This window comes from Pseudorca crassidens, chromosome 13 (genome assembly GCF_039906515.1).
Source record: "Pseudorca crassidens isolate mPseCra1 chromosome 13, mPseCra1.hap1, whole genome shotgun sequence".
Taxonomy (NCBI): Eukaryota; Metazoa; Chordata; class Mammalia; order Artiodactyla; family Delphinidae; genus Pseudorca; species Pseudorca crassidens.
Genome location: NC_090308.1, coordinates 15,404,469 through 15,432,340, shown reverse-complemented (window position 1 = coordinate 15,432,340; position 27,872 = coordinate 15,404,469). Strand labels below are relative to the sequence as shown.

Here is a 27,872-nt window from a genome sequence, read left to right as displayed (position 1 = left end):
ATACTTGATATAACACTTGCTAAATGAGCACTTGAGAGAAATGCTTGATGAAGGTTGCTCGTGCGAATCATTAGAAACTGTGTTCCCTCCCTCAACACCCCAGGAAGTCTCTTTCCTGGAAAGTTCTCTTTCACCTCATTTGACTTCCCCTGCAAATACACTTGTGGGATGTTATGAAAGCAAGAAGGACACAGGGACAGGGATAATCAGATTCACCATCAGCAATGGAAGTTAAAAGTCGTGGGTGTGTCTTGGGAAAATGGGTTTTCTAGACTAATGTTATTTACCACGTGGTCTGCAGACGGGCGGTCCATCCACTCTTGTTAGCCAGTCACAATGAGGCACAGAGCACACACTAGGATGGAAATTCAGGCAAAGCAACCATGTCACTACACTACATGCTGCCTAGGCCAGCTGGCTTTTTCATTTGTATTTATGTATTTATTTGGAGAGAGTTTGTCAAGGAAAGGAAGAATGCATTGATTAGATTTTGGCACAAGCTCCTTGAGTAGCACTGTCCCAGGTCACACTGGGTTTGTCAAGACAGTAAAAGCTTTCTGTCCTCTGTGGGGTCTTGTTCTGCCTCAGACAGAATGAGGGACCCAGAGTGCTCATCTGTTGTAGCACTCATGGCGCTGCATTGTAACGATCTTTAAAAAATATCACAAGGTATTTATTTAGCATCTATTTTTAATTAGAAAAATAAATAGCCCCTGCTAAGCCATGAAAATGCAGTTCTGATACCTGTTAAAACCTAGATGAACCTTGAAGACCTTCTGCTAAGTGAAACAAGCCACTCACAGAAAGACAAATAGTCTATGATTGCACTTAGGGTTCCTAGAATAGTCAGAATCATAGCGACAGGAAGTGGGTTAGAGGTTACCAGGGCCTGTGGGAAAAGGAAGGGGGTAGTTACTGCGTAATGATTAGAGGGTTTCTGTTTGGGATGATGAAGCAGTTTGGGGAAGAGTGGTGACGGGTGTACAACATGGTGAATGTACTTAGTGCCATTGAACTGGACCCTTAAAATGGGCTAAGATGGTAAATTTTATATTGATATTATTATATTTTATCACAATAAAAATGTAGAAAACAACAGTTCATGCTGGTTGAAAAAAATTCAAATAATGTAGATACATATAAGGCAAAATGTGAGTGAGAGGCCTGAGATAGGCAATCCTTCCCCGTCTCCAAAACCCCAGGACAAGATCCCAGGAGATTTGGTAATTGCTCAAAAGGGGCATGGAGATTGGTTGAGAAGGGGCCAACTCCAGGTGATTCCTAGCTTCAGGCCAGCTGAAGACACACTGCTCTCAGAGAGAATCCACAGGAGGAGGAGTAAACCCTTTCCACCACTGCTGGTAAGATCTAGTGCATTAAAGTGTTTCCTCAAATCCTGGCAATTACTGTCTAAGAAGATATTGATGGAGCACACAGTTTAAAAAAGTTCACGCACCAGTGCATTCCCAGAGCCACAACACACCCGGGACACACGGCTGTGATCTTTTCTCCTTTGCAAAGTCCTTGCAGAGTCAGCGAGTTCACTGTGTTCCCTCCCCCGGCCCCCCTCTCCTTCCTTCACTCCGTCTCCCGGCATTCCCCACTCCTGTCCCTGCTTGTTTAAATACCGGCCCCGGAAGTATTGGCCCCATTCAGAATCAGCCTCAGCGCCATGTTTCTTCTGACTTCAGTCTTGGTAGCAGTTGTCTGCCTTTTGATGGTGTGGATCTTTCAAAATGCTGATGGAGGAACCCAGAGAAGGAAGGGGGAGCCTAGAGCCAGGGCCGAGGCTCGCCCCTGGGTGGATGAAGACTTGAAAGACAGCACTGACATCCACCAGCTGGAAGAAGGTAAGGACACTGGCCATGTTGCTTGGTTTCCAACTTCTGTATTTTTATGATGAGGGCAAGTGGATGGTGGGGCTTATGGAGAGGAAGAAACATAGGCAGGTCAGTTTCATCATCAGCTTCTGCCGTGTAAACACATCAGTGTGTGACAGAGACATCATTTCTCTCTGGCGGTCAGCTTGTCACCTCCTGGCACCAAGCTCCCTTTATTCCTGGGTCCTCAGTAAAAAGCTGTTGAGGGGGTGAATTTTCCCTGGCTCCAGTCCTCTGAGGCTGCTAAAATCTTTCTGAAGGGGCACATCACATGCTGCGGGGGCTGCGGGTTAAGTGGTCAGGTTTTGATCAAGAACTTTGGAATAAAAAAAGGCATCTACGTAAGGGCTCGCTACCCTTCATTGCACCAGCCCTGTGGGTCACAGATAAGAGTGGCTGCTGTCCTCCAATCTGAGTGTCCAATTCAGTAGACAAGGCCATAAACAGGCAAACGACAGAGAGTAAAACAGAGGCGAACTGGGTGGAACTGATTGTAAGGTGTTTTGAGAAGGCTTGGGGGTTTGGTGGGGCAGCTAGAAAAAGGCTGAACCAGGTCTGGGGCATTGCTAGGATATGAATACAAAGGTTAGGAGGCTAAGAGGAACAGGAAGCGCCTGAGTCCGGAACCCCAGGGAAAGATGTCAAGAAGATGGAAGGACTGTACTGACCAGGGGAGGGGTGAAAATGAAGTGGGGTGTTGAGGGCGGGCCGGGGCATGGCTGACCTGAGAAAGAAGGGGTGATGAAGGAGGCAGGCAGGAGGGGAGACGTTCTGGAGGAGCTTTGCGTAATCTGTGTTTGAGGTTTACCTGAGGTGGTTTTGTGGGATGGATTTGACTTGGAAGAGGCTCAGTGACTCTCAACTGGGGTAGTAATGCCTCCACCCTCCCTCCCTCTAACAGAGGCCACCTGGAAGTGTGTGTGTGTGTGTGTGTGTGTGTGTGTGTGTGTGTGTTCTAAGTTGTCCTAACCTCAGGATTGGGGAATGGGGTATAAAGTTGGCACTCAGTGCTGGGAGCCAGCAGTGCTGAATGTACTGCCCAGGAGGATCCAAATTCAGGCAGCCTCCTGGCAGGGCAGCCTCTTACTCTCCCCTACTAACCCCGAATGCCAATTATGCCAGTTGAGAAGCACTTCCGTTGAATGAGCACGAGACCCACTGTGAAGCTGAGTAAGGATCTGTTCCAGTAATGATGGGCTGGGCGGTGGCGCCAGTGCGATGCAGAGGAAGGGGTGAACTAGAGGGACGGTCAAGGAAGAACAGGGTCTAGTAATAAATTAGACATGAACGGAGGGAGAAGTGGGCACGATTTGGAGACTGGAGGAATCAGAATAACAACTGTCATCAATGGGTGCGGGAAGGGGATCCGGTTTAAAGGGGAAGCTGTTGAATGTAGTGCAGGACGTGTTGGATTTGAGAGGATAGTGACCCATTGAAGCAGAAAGGCAGGGAGGTTTCTAGGTGAGGGATCCAGGCCATAGACACTGACTGGAGAGTCACCAGCATAGGGGTGATGCTTGGAACTTGGAAAACTAATGAATTCACTGCGGGGTATTGCTAGAGAGAAGGCTGAGGTTAGAACTTGGCGGGGGGGGGGGGGGGGGGGGCACCTTCAGATAAGAGGAACTGCTGGAAGGAATGGACTCAGAAAACAAGGCGTGGGAAAGGAGGGCCAGGGTAGAAATAACAAGCCCTCACATAGTGCTTCCGGTATCCAATGTCACTTTTACATATGGTGAATCATTTAGTCTTCATAACAATACAGTGAGGCAGGCACTATTATCATATCCATATCACAGATAAGGAAACTGAGGCTCAAATCGGCTAAGTCACCTGCCCAAGCAATTAGTGGTAGAGTCAGGACCCAGGCAGGCTGGCTCCAGAGTCCAGGCCCACAGGCAATTCGCTAGGCTGCTTTTCCAAAAGAATGACCCAGAACAGAGGGGGCAGGAGATGGCCAGCAGGGTTAAACATTCCCTGAGAGATCAGAGGTAGTGTGTATGGAGGAAAGGCCGCTGGATTTGAAGACCCAAGAGTTTGAGGGATACAGAGGGGGTGATAAGGCTGGTGGGGAACCGGGGACCTGGGGCTGAGCCTGAAGGTTGGGAACAGAGAACAAAGCTGTATGGCCCCCTTCTGCTTCTCCACCTAATGATTCACTTTCAATCCTCTGCCTCTCCACTCTCTCTTCCTCACACAGAGAAATGAATTGAACACATAGTGGCCGCTCGGCAGCCGTGAGCAGATCTTCCCAGAGTGCAGAGTCCGCAGTCTCTTGTTGGGATTTTTGTTGTTTACATAAGTGATACTTACTGAGGTCACACAGTCACACAGGTGGTAGGTAAGGACTAATGTTTAAACTCAGTCTCCTCTGCCACCCAAGTCCCTGCTCTTAACCATTGGGTGGGTGGACACAGTCTAAGAGAGGGTGTATAATTGGAGAAGAGAAGGGATTCCATTACCAAGGAAACATGAGATGGTTTTGATAACAGCAAATAGATACCAGATTCAAACCATTTTGAAAATTAACAATCAGGGACAAAACAGTAAAATAAGTATTGTGGGCCATTCTAGTGTGAGTTAAAGAATATATGGGTACCAATCTAGCTTCCGCCATCTCTGATTCACAAAGAATTCCTATTTGACATTCATAGATCAAGGAATCAGCCTGTTTGGGGGGACGGGGTGGGGGGAAGGGTTGGGGGTACAGAGAAGACATGCGGATTAGAAGTCAGACACAGACTTCCTCTGGGGACCAGTCACACATGGCATCCTGTTAACGCATTTCAGTTCCCTGTTTATCTGTAGCAGAGGTCTGAGGAGGAGAAATGACTCCTCAGAATACCAGAAATATTAAATACCAGAAATGACTGCTATTTAATCTCAAAGTGGAAACCTCAGATCGTTTCCCTAAAATGAATGGGAAATACTGAACAAAAATTCTCTAGTCAGGCCCAGATTCATGAAAGCCCATGGAACTGGAAACAGGAGAAAAAGATACAGGAAACACATCTTAGTAAGATGTGTCCATTTTAATGTTAGTGGGGATTTTCTTCACTCAGCTTCACTAGCCATCCGGAAGCTATTATTCTAACTGAAATTTTGATTGTCCCAGTGACCACTAAAAAAGCCTTTGTTAACATTTTTATCTGGTGTGGGCAGCACCTGAGAATAAAACTGTTCCCTCGGACTTGGGCAAAGACAGATTTTTATATACCCATAGGCAGCTGTTTCGAACCTGTTCATTGGATCAATGACAACACATCTCAGTAAAAGCTTAACAAGTCAACCAATCAGAGATGGATTCACTCCAGGACCAGCCCCTCTGAGGGCCAACCAGTCAACAACAGTCTCAACCAAGTAACACTGTTCCTGCAGATGATATCAACCCTCTTACATGCCTGGAAGTCCACCAATGCCTGAACTCCATGCTTCCCAACCAAGTGGTGTGCAAGAGCTAGCCTATGGGGCTAGTGAGAGCCAACGGATAAATGTTCAGGAAATTTGTGGGCCATTTGTTCAATTGCCAATAGCTTGAGATCGGGCCATCATGGGAGTGTTTACTCTGTGGAAACTGGCAAGTGCTATAAACCAGGGCTCTTTTTTCCCTCTTCTCAGAGTGCTGGTTTACCAGCACACCACTGACAAAAACACTATGTAAGGGCAGCACTCATGCCCAGCACAGTTTTCCTTTGCCCCAGGAAGCAAAAAATTCAGCTTCATCTTTGCATTTCATCATTCTTTGGCACACCTACGTGTGCATACTTCTGCATGGCTAATTCTAAAAGGCTGGTCTACCAGGGCTCCTGTAAGACATTACGGTTCTAGGACAAAGGACAGGTAAATTCAAATTCAGATGAGAGAAGGTTAGGGAAAGGAAAGGACTTGAATGGAGATGTTGTTCTTGGGATCAGGTCTGGGTGGGTTCTGCTGGGGAGAGTGAAGCTCAGTACAGAACACTGGGGACACCGGGGACACCACGAGAGGTAAAGGGGCTCAGAAAACAAGTTCTGTCAACTTCACCTGGGATAGCGTTGCTTTCTTCAAGGCCTTTCCATCTGGACATCCGCAGACTCCCCAGCACCCCCCCCCCCCTGCTGCTGCTAGTGAGGTAGTGAGTCTATATTGCAGTCAGGGAGTTGAATGGCTGAGAGGCCCACGTAGGAAGCAGAGCGATGGCCGAGACAGTGGGAAGGAGGAGTTCTCTGAGCCGGTGTTGAGCCTTGAAGCTGCTCTCATTGCCACCATCAGAATCTGTCTACTGTGAGAGCCGTGTCACCCTGAGCCTTATTAATACTGGTGCTTAAGCCTCCCCAGAAATTGCAGGGAGGGAACAAGGGTGACATGACACAAATTGGCCTTGTAGTTTCATAGCTGGAAAACATTTGGCCCATTTGCAAAGATTTTGAAGTAGAACTGCAAAAACACAAAAGCAATTCCCGTAGAGATGCAGCCAGAAAAAATGCCTCTAAGCTAAACATTAAAGGATAGCCGTGGCCTAGAATTACTTGGTCATTAAACCTAATTACGGAGCAATTTAGGATTCCTTGGCATTAAAGCAATGATAAAAGGCGTGTTGGTCTTGGTGTCAATAGCAAACCCCATGTGTGGCAGCACAGGACTTACATTAAAAGCAGACCACTGTAGCGTGCGTTTATTTTAGGATATGTGGGCTCCACAGCTTGAATGAATCCCCCAGCGTTGCTTGGCTGGTCTAGGGTGGAGGCGGGACAGCTGCGGAACAGAGGCTGTTCTCTTCTCTCTGGTGAGGGCTTATGCCTTGGGGGCAGTCAGGAGTTCAAGAGGAAGGAGAGAGCTGTGCCTTTTTTATCGGTTCACTGCCCTGAGATCCCCTGGAGCTTCTTTCCCAGCTGGCTCAGCCTGTCCCCTTTCCCCAGGCCAAGTGTAGACTTTCTGCCCTGGGAGAGGCTCCGGGAAGAGCAGCGCCCCAGTGCTCTGCTTGGATAGCCCTTCTGGACAATCCAGCCCAGTGGTGGTTGGGACCATTTGTCTGCTGTGCTCAGAGATAAGGCTGTGCTGATAAAGCTCAGGGAGCAGCCCCTTCATTCCGCTAGAGTCGGAGCGCCTACCCTGGACTTCAGCTGCTGCAGAAACTGCCGTCATGCCGCTCGGCTGCCTTTAGTTTACACAGATGCTGAAGGGACCCGAAGTTAAAGAGACCTTGCATGCATTGGCTCATTTTCCACTTACTGACTGCGGAGGTTGCCGGACTTCATGACAAATGGCGTGGGAGTATCACTGGTGCTGAAGTCTTTGCTGACACGTTTGATAAGGTTCGGGGTTGATACTGACGACATCTGGGCTCGGTTCAGAGTGGATTGCTAGAAAGCTGATAGCTGTTGCCACTCTCCCATCACACTTACTTCCTCAAGCCAGCAGGGACCTGCTGTGTGGTGTGGCATGGGGAGCTCTGCTCCACGTTACATGGCAACCTGGATGGGAAGAGCATTTGAAGGGGGGTGGATACACGTGTGTATGGCTGAGGCCCTTTGCTGTGCACCTGGAACTAGCACAACATTGTTAATTGGCTGTACTCCAATATAAAATAAAAGTTAAAAAAAATGTACACAGTGTGGGTCCCCACTGCCCCGGCTAGTAAAGCATAAAAAAAGAAGTTTCTCAGTACTAGCTATGAGCTAACCGTGGTCCCTTTTGGTATTGTAGTTGGGTTCTCAGTGTCTTTGAAGTTCCCTTTTCACAAGCGTTCCCTCTTGCCTACTGGAGTAGGCATTTACTGCAGTCCTCCCTTATCCTCAGGGAATACGTTCCAAGACCCCAAGTGGATGCCTGAAACCCTAAGTGTTTTCCTCTACGTATGTACCTATGATAAACTTGAATATAAATCAGACACAGTAAGAGAATATCCAAATTGCCAGCATCACTACTCATGTGCTTTGGGGTCATTATTAAGTAAAATCAGGGTTACTTGAACACAAGCAGTATCCTGACAGTGGACAACCGAGAGGCTACTACGTGACTAATTGGGTGGATACGTGGACAAAGGGATGATTCACGTGGGTGGGAGGATGGAGCAGGACAGCCATGAGATTTCATCATCTTACTCAGAATGGTGCACAATTTAAAACTTATGAATTGTTTGTTTCTTGAATTTCCCGTTTCATATATTCAGAACACAGCTGGACATGGGACACTGAAATCTGAGAAAGAAAAACCTCTGATAAGGGAGGATTACGGATTACTGTATTGGGGGAAAACCCACTGATTAAGGAGTTAAGAAACCTAGGTAGTTCTGGCTTCATGAAGGATTGCTGCCTGGTCAGGAGAAGTTAATTGTGCCCATTCATTCCTATTTCTACTTTTGTCCCACCTTCCCCAAATGGTTCATCTCTCATCCTCTTATCTCATTAAGAAACTGTCAAGCGTCTTTTCTTTTTTTTTTCAGATGTCCTTAAATCAATATAATAGTTGTAGTCAGTTGAACTACCCTTGTGGGTGTTTTTGGTAATTCGTTTCTATGGCCTTCTCATTAAAAAAAAACAAAACCCTTAATTGTGAAATGTAATATGCTTACTAGAAAAGTGTATAAAAGATAGATGAATGGCTTAACAAATAATTTTAAGCAAAAATCTATATAGTTATCACTTAGATCAAGAAATATAAATTTCCAGTACTCCATAAACCCCTATATGTTCCTTCCCAGTAACAACCTCTTCCATACCCTATAGAAGTAACTATTATTTTGAATTTTATGGGAATTACTTCTTTGCTGGTCATTCTATTGGAAAATTACATATAAATTTTTTTGAGGTCTAGGATACTGTTACTTATTCCAGGGAATATTCACATTTTCACCTATCAGAAGAGCAACGTCCTCACACTCTGGGGCAACTTTAATCTGAGCTCAAGGCTTACGGTTCCCTGGATCACTCACAGGATATTACCTTAGGCTCTAAGTCACCAGGGCTGGATTACTTACATTTTACTCTTACTATTGTAACATAAATCTTCAGGCCCTGGATGGCCCTGGGGGTTTGACTTTGGTCACCATCCTTTTATCTCAGCTCAGCCTCATGGCGGTATCTAGGTAATTGGAAAATATTCTCTGGACATTTGAGTGCCGATCTACCCCTGTGGGTACTAACCTTCACCCAGATTTTGACTGTGATGTTCTACAGTCACAGGTTAGCTCTTCAGTACTTAGAAGAAAATGTTCTATATGTATTTTACTAAGGATTTTAGCTTTCTTTACTTTGGAGGTTTGGTAAATTATGTAAATAACCATTACTGGAAGTGAAAATCCTTTAGTAAATGTCAGCTAATCTATGGCATCAGTTAATCTATGGCATCAAAGTGGATTTGTATCTACGCAAAGAAGGAAGTAACGACTAATTATTTCCTATCACACAGTGGAAGGCATGGGATATACATTATATCAGGCAAATATTCATTGGCTTTTGGGTGTTTGTGAATGATGAAGATATGTGATAGCATTACATTCAGTTTTCTAAAGACACAGTTTAGGTAGTACAATAATAATTCAGGTAAGGCATACACATGCACACAAATAACCTTAATGGTTTAAAACAATCTAAATTTGTTACTTTAATGAAAGTTAAGTGCTGGGCATTTTCAGCCATTTTATCATCGCGGACTCTGATTATCTGTTCTTATCTAAGTAGGAGTTGCCTCCTACTGGTGATACGGCTTCTCTGCACGGGTCCCCGTCAGGCTGAAAAACATCAGAGCAGATTCAGGAAAGTCTTCAGCCTCTGTGTAGAAGAACCATCTCCTCATTAGAGTCCACTGATATTTTCAGTGTCTATTTCTTGGGCAGACTTCCTGGTGAAACCTTATTTATGTGATTAAAATTCCCTGAAAAGTCCAACTCACCTCAACTCATTCTGGTTTGATGTACCGAGGTCCACTTTCTGTAGTAGCCCCTTTGGTATCTTTTGCCTCCTAGATTCTGGGAGTTGATGAAGTCCAACAACAATCAGAAATCCAAGGCTAATTCAAGATAAGCAAGGAGTATATATATAAGTATATGTATATATACTCCATTCAAAGCATTCCTATTTTTAACACTTTTTAACTTTTTGAATACTGCATCTTAGAATTTCTTTCAGTTGAAATCTTTGTAGTTCACATTGAAATCTTTGTAGTTCAGATCAAAAGTATTGTCTACTCATGGGTTTGAAAGGAATGAAGAAACACGCGTATTCAGAGGTAGAGCTTCAGCTTCAGCTATTGAATCCTCCATTGCATCTTCATCTTCTGTAAGATCTTGAGCTACAGATCATGGGTTTCCACAGCTCTCTGAACAGGAAGGAAATGGGGGAAACCAGAAGTGGCAGAAGCAGGCAGGTGTAAAGATAACTTTGCTGTAGGTAAATTGAACAGATTTTTTTCTTATGGTTAATATTTTTGTATCTTGTTTAAGAAATCCTTCTTCTCTACAGGGTCATGAATATCGTCTCCTATATTCTTTTCTAAAAGCTTCAAAAATTAGTCTTTCATAATTAGAACTGTGGTGAGAACAGGCAATACTCATTAATTTTCAATATCTGATGGAAGAGTTTCAATGTTTCACCACTAACTATGCAGTTGGTTCTGGATTGTTTTGGTGTTTTCCCCCATAGTTAGACTTTATCAGGTTAAGAAAGTTCCTTTCTACCCCAATTTACTAAGAGATGAATGCCAAATTTTATCAGACACCTTTTCTGCATTACAGCGATTATTAGCTTGTGAATGTAACAAACAACATTGCTTTTCTCATGTTAAGTTAACCTTGCATTCCTGGGGTAATCCCAACTTGGCCGAAGTGTATTGTTTTTTGATATATTGTTGAATTCTGTTTACTAATATTTTTTTTTTCATTTTAACATCTTTATTGGAGTATAATTGCTTTACAATGGTATGTTAGTTTCAGCTTCACAACAAAATGAATCAGTTATATATATACATATGTTCCCATATCTCTTCCTGCTTGCATCTCCCTCCCTCCCACCCTCCCTTGTTTACTAATATTTTGGTTAGGACTTTCTGCATCTATATTTATGAGAAAGTTGAGCCTGTAGCTTTTCTTTCTTTTAATGTCCTAGTCAGGCTTGGTAGCAAGTGTGCGCTAGTCTTATAGAATGAGTGGGTGGCGGATGTGTCCTCTATTTCTATTCTTGGGAAGAGTTGGAGAAAAGTTAGCAATAATTGTTCTGTGAGTGTTTGGTAGAACTCCCTCATGAAACCATCTGGGCCTCTTCCTAAGGGAATCTTTTTTTTTTCTTCTGGCTGATTTTAAGATTTTATATTTGATTATAAAAGGTGTGGGCTTCTTTTCTGTTATACTGCGTGGGATTTACTGGGCCTCTTGAATCTGTAGATCTGGCATTTTTCATCAGGTTTTCATATCAGATATTCTCTTTCAAATATGGTCTCTGCCACATCCTCTTTCCCATCTCCTGCTGTCACTATCATCACGTATATTAGAACATTCTCGCTCTGCTTTATTTTTTCTTCATCGTTCTTTTATGTTTTCTGTCTTTTGGTCTTTCCTTGCTCTATTCTAGATATTTTCTTCTGAGTTGTCTTCAGTTCATTAATTCTTCCTTTAGGTATGTCTAACCTGCTATTAAACCCACCCACCAAGTTCTTAATTCTATTATTTTATTTTTCAGTTCTAAAAGTTCTATTTTAAAATATTTTCTATGTCACTTTTCATCTTTTCCTGTACCCTACAGATTTATATATGCCTGTCTTTTTTTTCCCCCCTCTAAACCTAGTAATCATAGTTGTTTTATCTCTTGAGTCTGATAATTCCAATATTTGGAGAATTTGGTGTCTGGCTCTATTTTTAAAAACCTATTCTGTTGTTTCTTGCTCAAGATACTCTTTTTGTATGTCTGGTTGTCTTTTATGTGTTGCTGATAATTGTACTTAAAATTATTTATATATTGGCATTTGCTTCTGCTGGGTAATGGGGGTATTTTCAGGCAGGACCACGCTATTCCAAGTTCAGGTTTGAGGCAGGACCCATCAAAATGTTATAAACTCTTGGGGGCTGATTTATTTATTTATGGCCGTGCCATGCTGCATGAGTGATCTTAGTTCCCTGACCAGGGATGGAACCCGTGTCCCCTGCAGTGTAAGTGCAGTCTTAACCACTGGACCACCAGGGAAGTCCCTGATTTATTTATGGTTCTTAGTTTTTCTAAGGATGTAGTCTTGGGGTCCCAGCTTGTTAGACTTCCCATCGTATACGGACCTGGGCTTTGATTTCTGTCCCGCTTGATCCCTGAAAATATAAAAATAAAAATTCAAATATATTGGGATTGGCAGATGTTATCAGGGCAAATGCAGCGTCTGTGCTTATTTACTTCTGCAGGATCATATTTTCCCTTCACTTTTGGCCTGGGAATTTCTTACTATGTTGTCAGTAACTCAAAGAATTTAAAACGGCTTTATAAAAAATTATTTATTTCAAGATCTTAGTGGTTTTCAGGGGACTTCCCTGGTGGTCCAGTGGTTAAGACTCCATGTTTCCACTGCAGGGGGCACGAGTTCGGGGAACTAAGATCTGGCCAAAAAAAAAAAAAAAAAAAGATCTTAGTGGTTTTCAGCCAACGGAGATTGATTCAAATAAGTTAGTTCACCATTAACAGAAATTTACATTTTTCATCTTTATGTACGTAAAAGTTTTCTTTTTCTTGATTTATAACCAGTCTGGGCTTTGAAGGACAGTCAAGATCAGAGTTTCAGGATTCTGTAGACCTATTTTTCCCATTTTTGCTTGATGTTTTTGAGCTCATAACCTTACAGATATTTTGAGAACTTTATTTCCTTCTCCCCAGTGACCACCTTATGACTATGAGGGAGTAAAAATAATTTTCTCTGGCTGAGACCACCACTCCCCCATAATAAAAACACATTAACAAGAGAAAAACAAACAGAAGTTTAATAACATGTATATCTCTTGTGTACATGGGAGAGACCCAGGAAAACTGAGTAACTCCCCCAAACAGCCTTAGCCACCACCTTAATCCATCTTCAGATAAAGACAGAAGAAAGGCGTTGGGGACTGGGGAGACCCAGTTAGGGGAGGTTGTCAGGAAAAGCAGAGCAAACAAGGGTAAGATTGTTACAGAGATTTAAGTCCACACCTTCTCTGTTGACAAGAGTTTCTTGTGATTTAGAATCATCCTTCTCTTCCTGGTACAGAGAGGGAAACACTTCCAAATAGAGATTTCCTTTATAAATGTCTCTTACAATAGGGTGACTTCTACTCGGGTTTTCAGAACTTCTCCTGTGTCTGCGTTTCCTAAAAATAGTTAACTCAAAATAATTCTTATGCTAAAGAGACATATTTTGGGGGAGGGGCACATTGCACTCCCCTTCATGACCAAGAGAGATCCTCTAATTTGCTGTCTTCCTTGTTCTTACTGGCAGACGCTGACGACTGGCAAGTGTCAGAGGAAGAGGTGGAACACATCCCATTCTCCCACACCCGGTATCCTGAGAAGGAAATGCTTACGAGATCCCGGGAATTTTATGAACTTCTCAATAAGAGACGGTCTGTTAGATTCATAAGTAATGAGCAAGTCCCAATGGAAGTGATTGATAATGTCATCAAAGCAGCAGGTCTGTAAGTGCACAGTGGGTCTTTGAGAACATCCGCTACAAGTGACAATAGTGGAGCAATGTTGAAGTTCAAACACAGTGAATAAAGCCTGGAATGATACGTTTACCTGTAAAGTCTTACCCAGGTGTTGACTGACTTCCAAGCACAAGATGATTTCCACTTTCTACAAACTTTTTTTTTTTTTTTTTGCGGTACGCGGGCCTCTCACTGTTGTGGCCTCTCCCGTTGCGGAGCACAGGCTCTGGACGCGCAGGCTCAGCGGCCATGGCTCATGGGCCCAGCCGCTCTGCAGCATGTGGAATCTTCCCGGACCAGGGCACGAACCCGTGTCCCCTGCATTGGCAGGCGGACTCTCAACCACTGTGTCACCAGGGAAGCCCTCTACAAACTTTTAACTATTACAAACTTCTCGGGAGCAGATGTGACAATAGTTCAAAACTTCTGAAATTATTCAACATTATAAAATTTTTGAAGAATGAAAATTTCTGAACACATTATTATACACCAGAAAAGAAACATCCTTACTTTCACCTCACCTTAAAACACACACACACACACACACACACACACACACACACATTTATACATTTCTCTTTGGGGAACCGAATTTCTTATATTACACACCATGATGCTCTAGTACTGTATTCTAATGAACTAGCAAAATATATTCATGTGAATTCACAAAATAAATCAAAGTAAGGCAAACATTTTTCCCCCTCTTTTGCTTTTTATTTATTTATTTATTTGTCTGCTTCGGGTCTTAGTTGCGGCTCACGGGATCTTCATTGCGGCAAGCAAGATATTTTGTTGCTGCGAGCGGGCTCAGTTGTGGCACCGGGGCTCAGTAGTTGCAGCACATGGGCTTAGTTGCCCCACAGCATATGGGATCTTAGTTCCCTGACCAGGGATCAAACCCACGTCCCCTGCATTGGAAGGCGGATTCTTAACCACTGGACCACCAGGGAAGTCCCCCAAATGCATTTTCAATGTAAATTAATATCTATTCCCAGAGGAATAGATGAGAATTATAGAAAAAGGGAGAGGAGATATGAGAAAGCCCCCTATTTGAGAGTCTCCTCTGATTGGATTCTTATTCCTATATAAATCACATTCAAGTTCATTTGCAGAAATTATTGCATGACTGTTATAAACCCATTGCCCAAATTAAAAGGAAGTAAGAATAAAACAGTTCACTTCAGTTAAGAACACAAATACACTAGATTGGTGAGTCCTTTATCTAACCAATAGCAGTTACTAAATTTCTTCTGTGTATAGATCTGTATCTAAATATGTGGGTGTGTGCATATGACATTCAGGGAGGTTTGGCGTAATTGAAAACATTAAGCGGCAATTTATTTCTTGTGTTTGGGGACACCAATATTTAGCGAACAGACGACGTGTACAAAGTGAACTGGAATCCCTCTGTTCAGAAATTTGGGCTTTATGTTTAGATTTGACTTGCATTTCACAGTTTAATTATGCCCTCTCTACCACGGGGACTTGTGGATGGCAAACTCATCAAGGCTGGCAGGCCTGAGACCCCTCCTGTAGAGTTTATGCCATTGAACTACTCACTAGGAAGAAAGAAATAAAGAAATACTTGCTTCTGAAATATACCACCAGTGGGTCACCGTGGTCTACTTCTAGAAACAGCCATTTCTAGGACAGAGGGGTGACACCCAGATCAGTAGCTGGGCCAGCCCATGGCTGGAATCTTTTTTTAAAAAATATTTATTTATTTATTTATTTTGGCTGTGCCAGGTCTTAGTTGTGGCATGTGGGATCTTTAGTTGTGGCATGCGAACTCTTAGTTGCAGCATGCATGTCGGATCTAGTTCCCCTACTAGGGATTGAACCCAGGCCCCGTGCATTGGGAGCACAGGGTCTTACCCACGGGACCACCAGGGAAGTGCTGCTGGCTGGAATCTTAAAGGGAACTTAAGCTCCTTGGGTCCCATGATGCACTATGAAGCTTTGTCTGGGATATTGGCACTGATCCAAGGGTGGGCTGAGGTTTCCCAAAACCTGTAAGAGCTGGAAGACACTCTGCTGTGTGTCTGAGTGCCCAGGGCCAAGAGTTCTCATGTGTTCACAACAGGGCCACAAACCCCACAGTGCCACACTCAGAACTTTGATATAGGCACTAAACAATTTATAGTTCAATTGCCTTTTGGAGATCCTTTTGAAACCATTTGCCATTTAAATTTTGCCATTTCCAATAAACTTCCTGACTTGATCATTTTTCAAGAATATCAAAACAAACAGCATTTTGGAGGCTTTTGGCTATCAGAGCTTCCCATCTGTGTTCCCTTATTGGTCACAGAGTAGTGCCTAGGGATGTTTTCTCTCACATGATCAGAGAAGCAGTGATAAATTCCCCAAACCTAGGAACTACTGGCTTTGATCTCAGTTAGTTGGTTTGGAGACCCTGACAGAGAGGCTGAACAAAACGGGCCTGGCAGCAACATCCCAGAGGCTACCGCGAGGCATTTTGTGTGTCAGGTGATCTAACTTCATTTTGAGCAGCTATGAGTTACGTTTATTCTTAATTAACAGACTCAGATTTTTCTTGCAGTTTTAATTTCTGATTTTAATTTAATGGGTGATAGGAACAGCCCCAAGTGGGGCCCACACAGAGCCCTGGACCTTTGTGGTTGTGAAGGACCCAGACGTGAAGCATAAGATTCGGGAGATCGTTGAGGAGGAAGAGGAAATAAATTACTTGAAGAGGATGGGACCTCAATGGGTTTCAGACCTGAAGAAACTGAGGTACAAAAGTGGGTAGAATTAGGCTTGTTTGGTTTGGCTTCCTAAAATGAAATAACTATGACTTCAGTTTTCTGGTTTTGTTTTAGGTGTTAAAAAGTTTCATTTTACCTGTGGAAGAAATAATGGAAGTTAACTCAGGCCTCACCGCTGAATTGCCTTGAGCACACGTATTGCGCAGGGGTGAGGGATGCCGACTGGAATCCCATCTGGGTTCACGTCTTAGCTCTGGTTTTCCAGTTGCAAGACCTTAGGCATTTGCTTACTCCCTCTAAGTGCACTAGTCTGGTTTCTCCAGAGAAACAGAATCAATGGAGAGAGAGAGAGACAGAGAAAGAGAGACAGAGAGAGATAGAGAGAAACAGAGAGAGAAAGAGAATTATTATAAATCATGGGCTCAAGTGATTATGGAGGCTGAGAAGTCCCAAGACCCAGCAGAGTCAATGGAATAGTTCCAATCTGAGTCCAAAGGCCTAGGAACCAGGAAAACCAATGTGTAAGTTGCAGTCCAAGTCTGAGTCCAAAGGCAGGAGAAGACTGATGTCACAGCTTAAAGACAGTCAGGAAGACGGAGAAAATTCTCCCTTACTCCACCTGTTTTGTTCTATTCAGGGCTTCAACGGTTTAGATGAGGCCCACCTACGTTGAGGAGGGCAATTTGCTTTACTCAGTCTGCCAATTCACATATTAATCTCATCCAGAAACATCCTCACAGACACACCCAGAATAATGTTTAACCAGCTATCTGGGTGCCTCGTGGCCCAGTCAAGTTGACACATAAAATCAACCACCACACTTCTGTTTTCTCACCCAAAACGATAATGTTAAAAACTGGTATCAGGATTAAATAAGATAGAGGCTAAGAGTAGGGCCTGAGAAGCTAGAGTGCTTGGGTTCAAATATGAGGTCAGCCACTTAGTAACCTATCTGTGCCTCAGTTTCCTCATCCGTAAAATGGGAATTAGTCTAGTATCTACTTCATTATGAAAATTAGATGAATTTGTAAGCACTTAGAACAGTGATGGCACATAGAAAGGGCCATATGAATCTGGCAACTAAATAGGCTATGACCCAAATAAGTATTAGTAAATTGTGAAATACTTCTCAGGATCTTGGGTGACGTAAATTACATTTTCCTATAGTCTTGTACATGATCTCACTCAGCAGGCTTTCATTTTAGTACATGTTTAATAAAAGTACAAATTTAGTAGAGGTATAATATTCATTAGGCATTAGTAATTTTGCAGGCTTCCTTATCTCCAGGGAAGAAGCGGATTGGAATTCAGTGTAACTGGCTTTACCGTGAAACTTCAGCGTATTTGGGTAGACACGTGCGAGGTTTCACTTTTTTTCTGGAAACTACAACTAACTATGCTTGTTAATCCCACTTTTCCCATGGAGGACCAGTCACCGTACACAATATCTAGGATGGATTCCATAATTTCTCAGTCATTTTGGTAGTTAACACAGTCACTTTCAATTTTTTCAGGCTCAGCCGTGTCATTTTAAAACGCTGGTCACAGGGTCCCCTTTACAAATACTGCCCTCCCCACAGAGGCATCTCCTTTCCCTTCTAACCCCTTCTCGGGCTGAGCATGAGGGGGGATGGGGCACAGATATTTGTCCTGGCCTCTCAGAAGGCCCTGAGGGGAAGCCAGCTCGAGTTCTTGGCACGTAGCATGTAGAGGTACTCGTGCCTCTGGCTCTCAGCTCTGGGCCTTTAGCGGCCAGTTCCAGCACCAGCCATCCAATACCCACTGTGACACAAGCCTAAGAAAACGCAGTGGGATCTCCATCTTGTGGGGTAAAGTGGGACTTCTTCTCCGGTAGCCAGGGCTGGGTGGTGAGAAGGATGGCCTCTTAGTCCTACTCCTGTCTCATTTATTTGCCCCAGAGGACAATTTTTTTCCTGAGATATTTAAACCCTATTGAAATTGATGTCTATTGGCGTTGTAACTTATGGCTGTGTTGTGGAATAAGTGCAGGATATTAATCATGAATATGTAAATCTAATTGCATATTCATGAGAAAAAACGGATGGGCAAAGTTGAGTCTCTCTTCTTAGAGAGATGCTGTGCTCTGTGTGTGCCCGCTGCCAGCCCCGTCACTCCCCAAAGAAGGCAGCATCAGTTGCTCTCTTGTCTCTGTGCTCAAAGCACCTAATACACACCTTCCGTGCATTTAAAATAGCCATTATGACATGGTTATTTAATTATTGGCCTACTTTTCTTCTCATTTTATAGGCCATATTTTAGAAACCTTTGTGGTACACCAAGATACTCTTGAGAATCCAATTAACATTATAGACTTTCTCTGCAGACAATATGCGTGCACACACACACACACAGATATACATATACATATATATATGTATATATATACTATATATATATACACACATATATATATAGTACATATATATATATATAGTGTCTCTAGGGTCCAGAGACCTCTAGTTTAAAAAAGTCTTATATTGTAGCACCTAGCACAGTGCTGATGCATAGTAGGTAATTAAGTAACTGTTAAATTGCATCACAAATGAACATATGTCCTGATAGCCAGTTTGAGTCAACTCTGAAACTCATAGCTGTCATTAAAGGCTTGATATACAATCTGGTCCAACCTCCCCGTCAAGCCTTCTTCTCCTGCTGCTGGCGTGAGACCCTTCACCCCAGGTGGAAGGTGCTAGTTGTCCTTTCTTAACAGGCCTCGGCACGGTGCTATCTTTTTATTAGCTCTGATATGATGTCACGATACATTCTTGTAAAATTGAACAAACCCAAAATACTAGCTACCAATGTATGCCTAGGCAAAATAAGTACAAAGGTTAGTAAAAATTGCTAACCTGCCTCTGACCTAGTAAATTGCTTATTCTTCACCTCATATTTAACAATTGTTTTGAATTATTCACTGTAAAATAATACATAGTAATAATAATAATATTAGCTCACACATACGTGGTACTAGGTACTATTCTAAGCACTTGATCTATTGGGACTGATTTTACTGTCGCAATAACCATTGGAGGTGAGTGTACAATAGCACATTTTACATTTAGGGCACTGAACTGTGAGAAGGTGAGCGGTTGCCCAACGTGGCAAAGCTAGTTGACTCCAGATTTTTTTTGTAAACTATTAACATTCTCCCACTTTGTAAAGAGAAAAAGAATTGATACTAGTCACATGTGAATAAGCTGGCTGAGTATGGTAAAGTAGCTTTGAGAATGTAATGTATAGAAATTAGCAGTGTTCAAGGAACTGTAGAAAATACACACGTGGGTTTAATGTGTTTTAAAACAAGGAAGCGTAACTAAGCTAAGAATGAAATGAGTGGTGACTATCTCTTGCTTATTGATGACATCATTTACCCTAAGGAAAAATTCCAATATATAGCATCGTATGAGTATCTTTCCTTTGAATATCTGAGCTAGAGTGAAGCGTTTGCCGAAATGTACGGGCAGGGTAATGAAACAGAGAAAGATATGCTCTTATCTGGAAAATAAAAATGGAAACTCAACATTTATACCTCCTGTGAGTTATCTCCCACTCCCACAAAAGTTTCCTTCCTTTTCTCCATAACTAGGCTAAGAACGTTACCATCTGCCCACCTGGAATTTCGGTTCAAACTCACCATCACCTTCTTCTTCTCCCTTGTGCGCTCCAGTGCCGGATCTGTCAGCTCCTGCCTCTACAACTCCCCAAGTTCTCCTGGGCCATTGCCCTTGTCTCCTATCTGGTCCCGTTTGAGCTGGTCCTTTGCCCACACCAATCCGTCTCTTTCTGAAACAGATCCTATTGCGTGATGCTTCTGCTCAGAAGCTTGTGATAACTTTCCATCACCCGCTGAACCAAGTCCAGCACCCTGCAAAATCTGTATGAAAACTGCGAGCCTCCCAACCCGTGCCCCACCACGCACACCGTCGTCCAGCCTACCAGGCTTCTGAAATTCCCTGTCCGGCCAAGCATTCTCCTTCTGACTCTGCCCTTTGCTCATCTCTTCCCTAGGCTGCCCTTCCCAATGCCCCTTCTCTAGCTGGTCTTCAGTGCCCCGCCTCAAGAGAAACTTTGGAAATATTCTGACAATCTTATTCAAAGCTAACATTTTATTTTTGGGCTCCTAAGGCCCTTGTCTTATATTTCTTTAACAACACTTACCAGGTTTTAGTTTGCTAAATTTGGCTTACTGCCCTCTGGGTTATAGGATCTATCTTTGTATCTTTCAGCATTTCACGTGTCTTGCTATATTAGGCCCTTATTAATACCTGTTGGGATAGATAGACTTGGGATAGAAAAAGGTAAACATGACGTGAACAAAAATCCTACTCTTTTTCAATTTAAACATAAAAGACAAGGAAATGTTTCTATTTTTAATGTATATAAGGTGGTAAACAGGGAACAAAAAAACCATTAAGAGAAAATATTCTGAATATCTTTTTTTCCCCCTTTAGGACCAACTGGATTAAGGAGTACTTGGACACAGCGCCTGTTTTGATTCTCATTTTCAAACGAGTACACGGTTTTGCTGCAAATGGCAAGAAAAAGATCCACTACTATAACGAGATCAGTGTTTCCATCGCATGTGGCATCCTCCTAGCTGCCCTGCAGGTATGTCACCCTCCCACTGGGCCCAAGAGAGAGACTTAATACTTGGGGGCCAACTGTGGTTTTATTTGCAAATTTCAGCTGAGTTTCTAGTTCAGGGACAGGGATTCCTCAGTAAGGGAACTCTGATGTAAAAACTGCCTCTGGAAACCTGGATTGGTGAGGATGATGTTTCAAACAAGCTGGCATCCTTCCTGGAAATTTACTTATAACATTATTTAAGGGTCAAAAAACGGTCGCAGTGTTTGCCTTCATCTGTAACCATATGAAGCTTTAAGGGCTTTAGTAAATACACATGAAGAGCTTCAGAGCCTGAAAGTTCCAGGGCCTGGCTTCTCAGCTGTGTTTACTGTTGTCTGAGCCAGTGGGATGATTCAATAGCTATAAGGGGAACTCTATCATAGAGCTCCTGTCCTCAGAAGTTGAGTTTACATCGTATTGCATTAGAAAGATGTCCATGTGCTTAAAAAATTTCCATCTACATAGTAGCTACAGCCCTGCTAAGCGTCAAACAGAGCAGGATTGAGGTCTGCCTTTCACATGATTCAAGTCATTCGCTCAACAGATATTTTCTGAGCTCCTTCTATGTGGCAGATCTCAGGAGTCACCAGGAATAGTCACCTTGTGAACTGTACGTTCTGGTGGGGACTACAGTCCTGGGAGAGGGTGGAGAGTGACAGTAAACACGTGAAATAAAGAAAACAAACAGGATTATAAGAGCGAATGAGCCTACTTTCAAGGGAGAGTAGATTCCAAAAAACTGTGCTTCTTTGTTATCTCAAAGAAAAATGTGTTTGCTGAAAACTTGCAAAATAGTCATTGTGACATAAAAGAGGAATATATTTTTAGATGACTTGAAAAACTGTTCCAAAGGAGCTGGCATCCTATCTACCTCCCGACTCTGTAACAGATAAAAGAATTGCTGTGCTACGTCAGACCGCAAGGCACCGTCCCCGTCCCAGACAGGGTTCCTGAAGAGGCAGTTTAGGCTTGGCGTGGGTTCCCTTCACCTGTGCCTTCTGTGCATTCCCATCAGCAACTTTTCCCACTTTACTGTGGAGTTTGCTGCCCTCTAGCTTTCTGTAAGGCATAAGTCTGAGTGTAGGTCTTGATTTGTCAAGGAGGAAGGAATCTTCTGGAAGCCCTTGTCTGGGCAGATTGCACAGAGACTGGAGGCGTGCTCGACTCGCAAAGGCAGTTCCAGAACCTCCTTCTGGTCCAGGCTTAGTAGTGAGCATCTGATGGGAAAAGCAGGGGGGGATGGAGAGGGCCAACTGGGAAAGTGTCTTGAAGTTACATGTGATTTTTATTGGATGTTTATTATTCGAGGGGGCTGGGAAGAGGTTGGTGGAGTATTTCCTCTACCTCTTACATACCTCTTGGCCACTAGGTCCTCCCTCACTGGACATAGGTATTTTCAGCTAGGGATGACGCTCTGCTTCCACTGTTGGTTATATAACCACAGGAACTGCCTTTTGTTTTTCCGTTCCTTTGGTGTAGTTGGATTCCCCAAATTTCTTTCCATGAAATAACCATTCCCATTTCTTAAGCATCTGTGAAAAATGACTGGTATTTTCTTCTCCGAGAAGCTTCCCACTGTTTGGTTAAGAGAAGGTGGGGTCTGGGGAGGTCGAGGAGGGCAGGTAGGATTCAAGACACCATGGCCCAAGCTGGTCGTTTCTTTGCCGCCCAACTTCAGGGAAATGATGGGACAAGCAAATCTTATAGGGACTAGAACATGCCCAGGCTGGGATTTTGCCTGCTGACTTTAAAACGTTTTCTTTTCCTCTCCTGTTACAGAACGCGGGACTGGTGACTGTCACGACCACTCCTCTCAACTGTGGCCCCCGTCTGAGGGTGCTCCTGAACCGCCCTGCAAATGAAAAGCTGCTAATACTGCTCCCTGTGGGGTACCCCAGCGAAGAGGCCACGGTGCCTGACCTCGCACGGAAGCCTCTGGATCAGATCATGGTGACTGTGTAGGCAGGACACAGGCAGGGACGTGCTGGAAGGTGATGCCCCCCACTCCTTTCTCCTGTTCCTTTTGGGAGTACAGGCTGCTCTCTCCCTGGGTGTTCCTGGCACTCCACTCCACAGGGCTGGCCTCTGTGTGTGTGAAGAAACCTTTGCACTTTCTATAGCACTTTGGGTCTGAGAAGCCCTGCTTCTGATAGTGTGATTAGCTGAACCATACAAAGTAAGAGATGAATAGGTATGTTCTCTTCCATTTCTTATCCACTTTGGAAATGCATTAAATTTTTGCTAAGAACATGCCCTTGGTTTTTAAGGTTTTTTAATTGTTCCAGAAAACTCACGGGTGATTTTTTCTTTCACTCTTTAAAAACTCAAAGAGGAAAGAGTCATCAGAAAATTTAATATAGTCCCAAGAATTCAGCTATGTGATGATTTTTAAATTTAAATTTAGACTGATCAAACAGTTTTCTGCCCCCTGCTTTCTGGTGGCTTTTAGGCAAGGATGTACTTTTTTTTTTTTTTTTTTTTTTCGGTACGCCGGCCTCTCACTGTTGTGGCCTCTCCCGTTGCGGAGCACAGGCTCCGGACGCGCAGGCTCAGCGGCCATGGCTCACGGGCCCAGCTGCTCCGCGGCATGTGGGACCTTCCTGGACGGGGGCACGAACCCGTGTCCCCTGCATCGGCAGACGGACTCTCAACCACTGCGCCACCAGGGTAGCCCCTATTCTGCCAGTTTTTAATGAGTAACCTTCAAAATAATTAAAACATCACAAGCACAGAACAGAACAGCGCGTGCTGTGTAGACTGGCCGCCATCTGGACATATAGATGGTTAGTCGCATAGTCCAGAGTGCGTGTCGCAGCTGCCTCGCACCAGCTGGTTGAAGCTGATGGTTAAATATTCAGGAATTTTGTGAGCCAGTTGTTAAACCATTTGCAGCTTGAAATTGCCCATGGTGCGAGGATTTACACCATGGCAACTGGCAGGAACACACAAATCAGGGCTTGCTTTCTTTTTCTTAAGGGGAACTGTCTTCCAGACACCAGGGAGTTCTAACTGTGCTCCTCTTCTTTTCTACTCTCCCCCAAAGAAACACACTTATCCTTTTTCTCCAGTTGGCAGTCACACTGTATGGAGCCGGTGGGGTCACAGGGTGCCGGGCAGGGACTGCCAGCTCTAGCCCTTAACCTGTCACCCTCTGTCTTCCCTTCCAGGGGTGCTGCTCACACAGGTACACTCAGAGCTCAGATAATTGCTCATCAAAAGCAGCTCTACTCACCTCTCTATCCCCTTCCACTGTCTTTTTTCTCTTCTATTTTTTTTTAAACTCAGATCCCTCCAGAAAAACTCTCCTGTCTCTTTTTACTTCATTCGTGTGTCACACGGTGCATTGATAAGATCATCAATCGTATCATTGATAAGAGTCAGAGCTGGTGACAAATCTGTATCAGAGAAAAGGAAGAATTTTTTTCTCTTTAAAATATGATTAGAGGGAATTCCCTGGTGGTTCAGTGGTTGGGACTCGCCCTTTTCACTGCTGAGGGCCTGGGTTCGATCCCTAGTTGGGGAACTAAGATCCTGCAAGCCACGTGGTGTGGCCAAAAAAAAGAAATAAAACTCTTAAAAATATGTACATATAATTGGATATTACAAGAACCTGTGTTGTCGGCCTCTGAAGCACCCAGAGTCTCTTTTAGAATCTCCAAAATCTTCCATCGTAAATCTTTTTTTCTCTAAACGTGCTTTTCCCCAAGGCTACACATTTTACTAAATACAAACTTTCTTATATCTTGTTTCCATTCTTTTTAAAACAATTATTAGTATTGTGATAGTTGTCTGTCCTGAACTCTTTATGGTCAACGAGCATTTTTTTAACAACATGGTGGCTCTGTTAGATTTATGTGGACTGCGCTGGGAACCTAATCACTGTACTTCAAGTTGTTTTTAATAGGAAAAAGATACTCTAAGTTCCAATAGCAGAACAATAAACACTTTGGCATCACGGTGCAAAGAAATTGAAGTTATATTTATTAACTTCTATTTCTAATGTTTTGAAGCTGTTTGAGCCCATGGAGCTCTTTGCTAGTTTTAGGGCACCCTGCTGAGGAGCTGCGGGTGCAGGAGAACCTTGCCCCCAGGTGTGGGGTGGAGAAGGAATCCGGACACTGGTCGGGGTCTGAGTGCAGTTGTTCAAGTACAGAACCACTTGAGAGCAAAGTGGAAGTCCTATCACATGGGTTAGGGCCCTTGAGCAAAGGTTGATCTGGTCACCTTCTAATCATGCCACCCAGAAACACAGCCCTGATTTCTCATGGATGCTGAACACATTTGCAAAGGTACAGATTTGGGGGGTGCTCCAGCCAGCCTTCTCTTTGGGGGATGGAATGATTAATAATTTTTTTTTTTTTTTTTTTTTGCGGTACGCAGGCCTCTCACTGTTGTGGCCTCTCCCGTTGCGGAGCACAGGCTCCAGACGCGCAGGCTCAGCAGCCATGGCTCACGGGGCCCAGCCGCTCCACGGCATGTGGGATCTTCCCGGACCGGGGCACGAACTCGTGTCCCCGGCATCAGCAGGCGGACTCTCAACCACTGCGCCACCAGGGAAGCCCGGTAATTCTTAATCTGGACAGCACAGCATAGATGGGCCTGGATTCAGGTTTCCCTTCTGCTGCTCCCCAGCTGGGTGGCTGTGGAGAACTGAACCTGTCTCAGCCTCATTTTCTTCAGCTGTGAAATGAGGATAAATGCAGTGCTTACCTCAGGGCTTCTGTGGAGACTGAGTGTGATGATTCACATGTAGTTCCCGGCATAGGGTAGGTGACACAGGGTGTTAATTTTGGGCTCTTGATATTATTATTAGTGTTATTATCACTATCATTAATACTATGTGCTATGCACATTTGACCCCAAAAATTAAAAAATAAAATGACACCCTTTAAGAGTCTTGTCCTTAATGCACAAAATCATCTTAAAATATAAAGGAAGGGCGTTCTGTCATCTCAGCTTGAGCCTGAGCTGTTTTGAGGATTTAGGTTGACTTGGCTGTTTCTGGTGGGTTCTGGGAGCCTCTGGATGGGACCTCAGAGTCTATTTAATAGGGAGGTCTAGAAACAGATCTATTTACTAGTAAGGAAATGTCTCCTTGGAAAACTGATTTTCAGGGAAGAGAGACTGGAGACATATAGTAAGATCCTGTGATGGCAATCAGTGTCAGAAAAAAGGGGCACATCTAAATGTGGTTTAGAGTCTGCCCCTCAGATACCAAGTCCTAGACTCTCACTAAGCTTCCGGGGCAGAGGGAGCTGGAGCCAGCAAAACAACTGCTCCCTGAAGATCTCTCAGTGATGGGGGTACAGCCCAGCCCTTTGACCCACTTATGTGTAGGGTTGCATTCAAAGAAACATCAGATGGTTCTTGTTTGTCCAATAATCATAGATCAGCAATTAATATCTTTACTGCCTTCTTTTGAGAACGCAGCAAAGGAAGATTCCAAAACTGAAAACCCTCTTTCCCATCTGTCTCTCTCTCTAAATATATATCTAACCGACATACGACAGCTGCTCCCAAGGTATATATTGTCCCCATTTGTAAATCATCTCAACATTTTGTCACAAACTCGCCCTATGAAGGCTCTTGCTCCTCTCAGGCCTCTGTATCTATTTTATTTTATTTTATTTTCTGGAGATTTTTGAGCTAACTTTTTTTCTTTTTTAACATCTTTATTGGAGTATAATGGCCAGAGCTAAGTCACATGGCCTCATCAGAAGGTCAGGAAATGTTATCCTCCTGTGTCTGGAAAAAGAGGGGACTGAGATGGGAGTAAGCATCAAAAGTCTCTTTCTCCCAAACAAGTAACTTGGAACTTAGGAAATAAACTTGGATACAACAAAAAATGTGCCGAGAGGAAGGAAGGCTGAAGAAATGGATGAAATTAGAATTAGGATGATGAAAGGCATAAAGATCCTCTTCTGAAAGGGAAACGTTAAGATTGCTTGATATTTGTCTGATACAGCTTTTAAATAGAGCAACCATTTGGGCCAAGAAAATCAATATAAATATATAGAGAAGCAAACTAAAATTCCCTTCTTCCTAAACATTCCTGCCTCTGCCTACAAAGTGGAAACTTCTATCTCAGAAGTACTGAAGGAAAGTCCCTATTTCCACGTTATTTGCTTATCTCTATGGAGGAAGAGGGGCTTCTCTGGTTGGCGAAATTGGAGGAAAAAAGACTTATTGCTCAAGTTCAAACTCAACAAAGTATACTCCATTTTAAGCCAAATGTACAAATTACAAGTGATTATTCACCTTAGAAAGATGATTAACATTGAATTTCTCTAAATATTGGGGTTTTAAAGAGTATTTGAACAGATATGATACTAAAAAAATTTTTTGTAACCATTTTTAGGAGTATCTTTAACCTAAGGAAAATATAGTTATCAATGAATATTTCTCTTTAGAGGCACGAGGAATATAACTTCTTTTGCCGGATATCAGCAGACTACTCCCTTAGAATTTGGTGGAATGGGAACAATTGTAATGTTTCAATCCACACATATCTATAAATAATGAAAAATCTAAAACAAACGTTGCTCCAGCTCTGCTGTGGTGGCCTCACTTTCACACACACAAAAGACCAGACCTTCAAAAAAGGGGGAACTTCTCTGCCTTTTAGAGAGAAGCGAATAAAGAGAACAGGAGGTGGGGATGGTAAGGAGACCCCCTGTGCTGCAGTGGGCTGAAAGGGCTGATGCATCTGAGGTTGGGACCAGATCAGCATCCCCTTTGGGTGGTCTCAGCTAACATCCAGCAAGTACAGCCTCCAGGACGAACAGTACCTGCAGCAGAGATCCTGTGAGTTAAATACGGTAGTTCTAATGAACTGTGAGATGCTATAATCTCATTTTGGGAATTCCTGAAAAGTCACAAGGAAGGGGAATGGTTTGTGTTAGTCTCATGACTTCAGAATCATGGTTCAGAGCCAAACGTTCAGGATTAAATTCAACAGCATTAAAATGTCCTTAGAGCAACACGGAAATA

At 43.4% G+C, this 27,872-nt stretch overlaps 1 protein-coding gene across 1 annotated transcript; it reads left to right on the top strand.

The window, feature by feature from the left end:
- The first annotated feature begins 1,652 nt into the window (after nt 1-1,652).
- On the top strand, nt 1,653-23,517 carry IYD (iodotyrosine deiodinase). Its single transcript, XM_067701801.1, has 5 exons — nt 1,653-1,850; nt 13,302-13,493; nt 16,104-16,263; nt 20,708-20,864; nt 22,662-23,517. The coding sequence occupies exons 1-5, from the start codon at nt 1,673-1,675 to the stop codon at nt 22,842-22,844; spliced, it is 870 nt and encodes a 289-aa protein (XP_067557902.1). The 5' UTR covers nt 1,653-1,672; the 3' UTR covers nt 22,845-23,517.
- The last annotated feature ends 4,355 nt before the right edge of the window (nt 23,518-27,872 follow it).

Excerpts from the sequence above, each read along its gene's own strand:
- IYD (XM_067701801.1), top strand. The coding sequence starts at position 1,673 with ATGTTTCTTCTGACTTCAGTCTTGGTAGCAGTTGTCTGCCTTTTGATG. Across the intron at positions 1,851-13,301 it reads CATCCACCAGCTGGAAGAAG|ACGCTGACGACTGGCAAGTG; the intron begins GTAAGGACACTG and ends TCTTACTGGCAG. Across the intron at positions 20,865-22,661 it reads TCCTCCTAGCTGCCCTGCAG|AACGCGGGACTGGTGACTGT; the intron begins GTATGTCACCCT and ends CTCCTGTTACAG.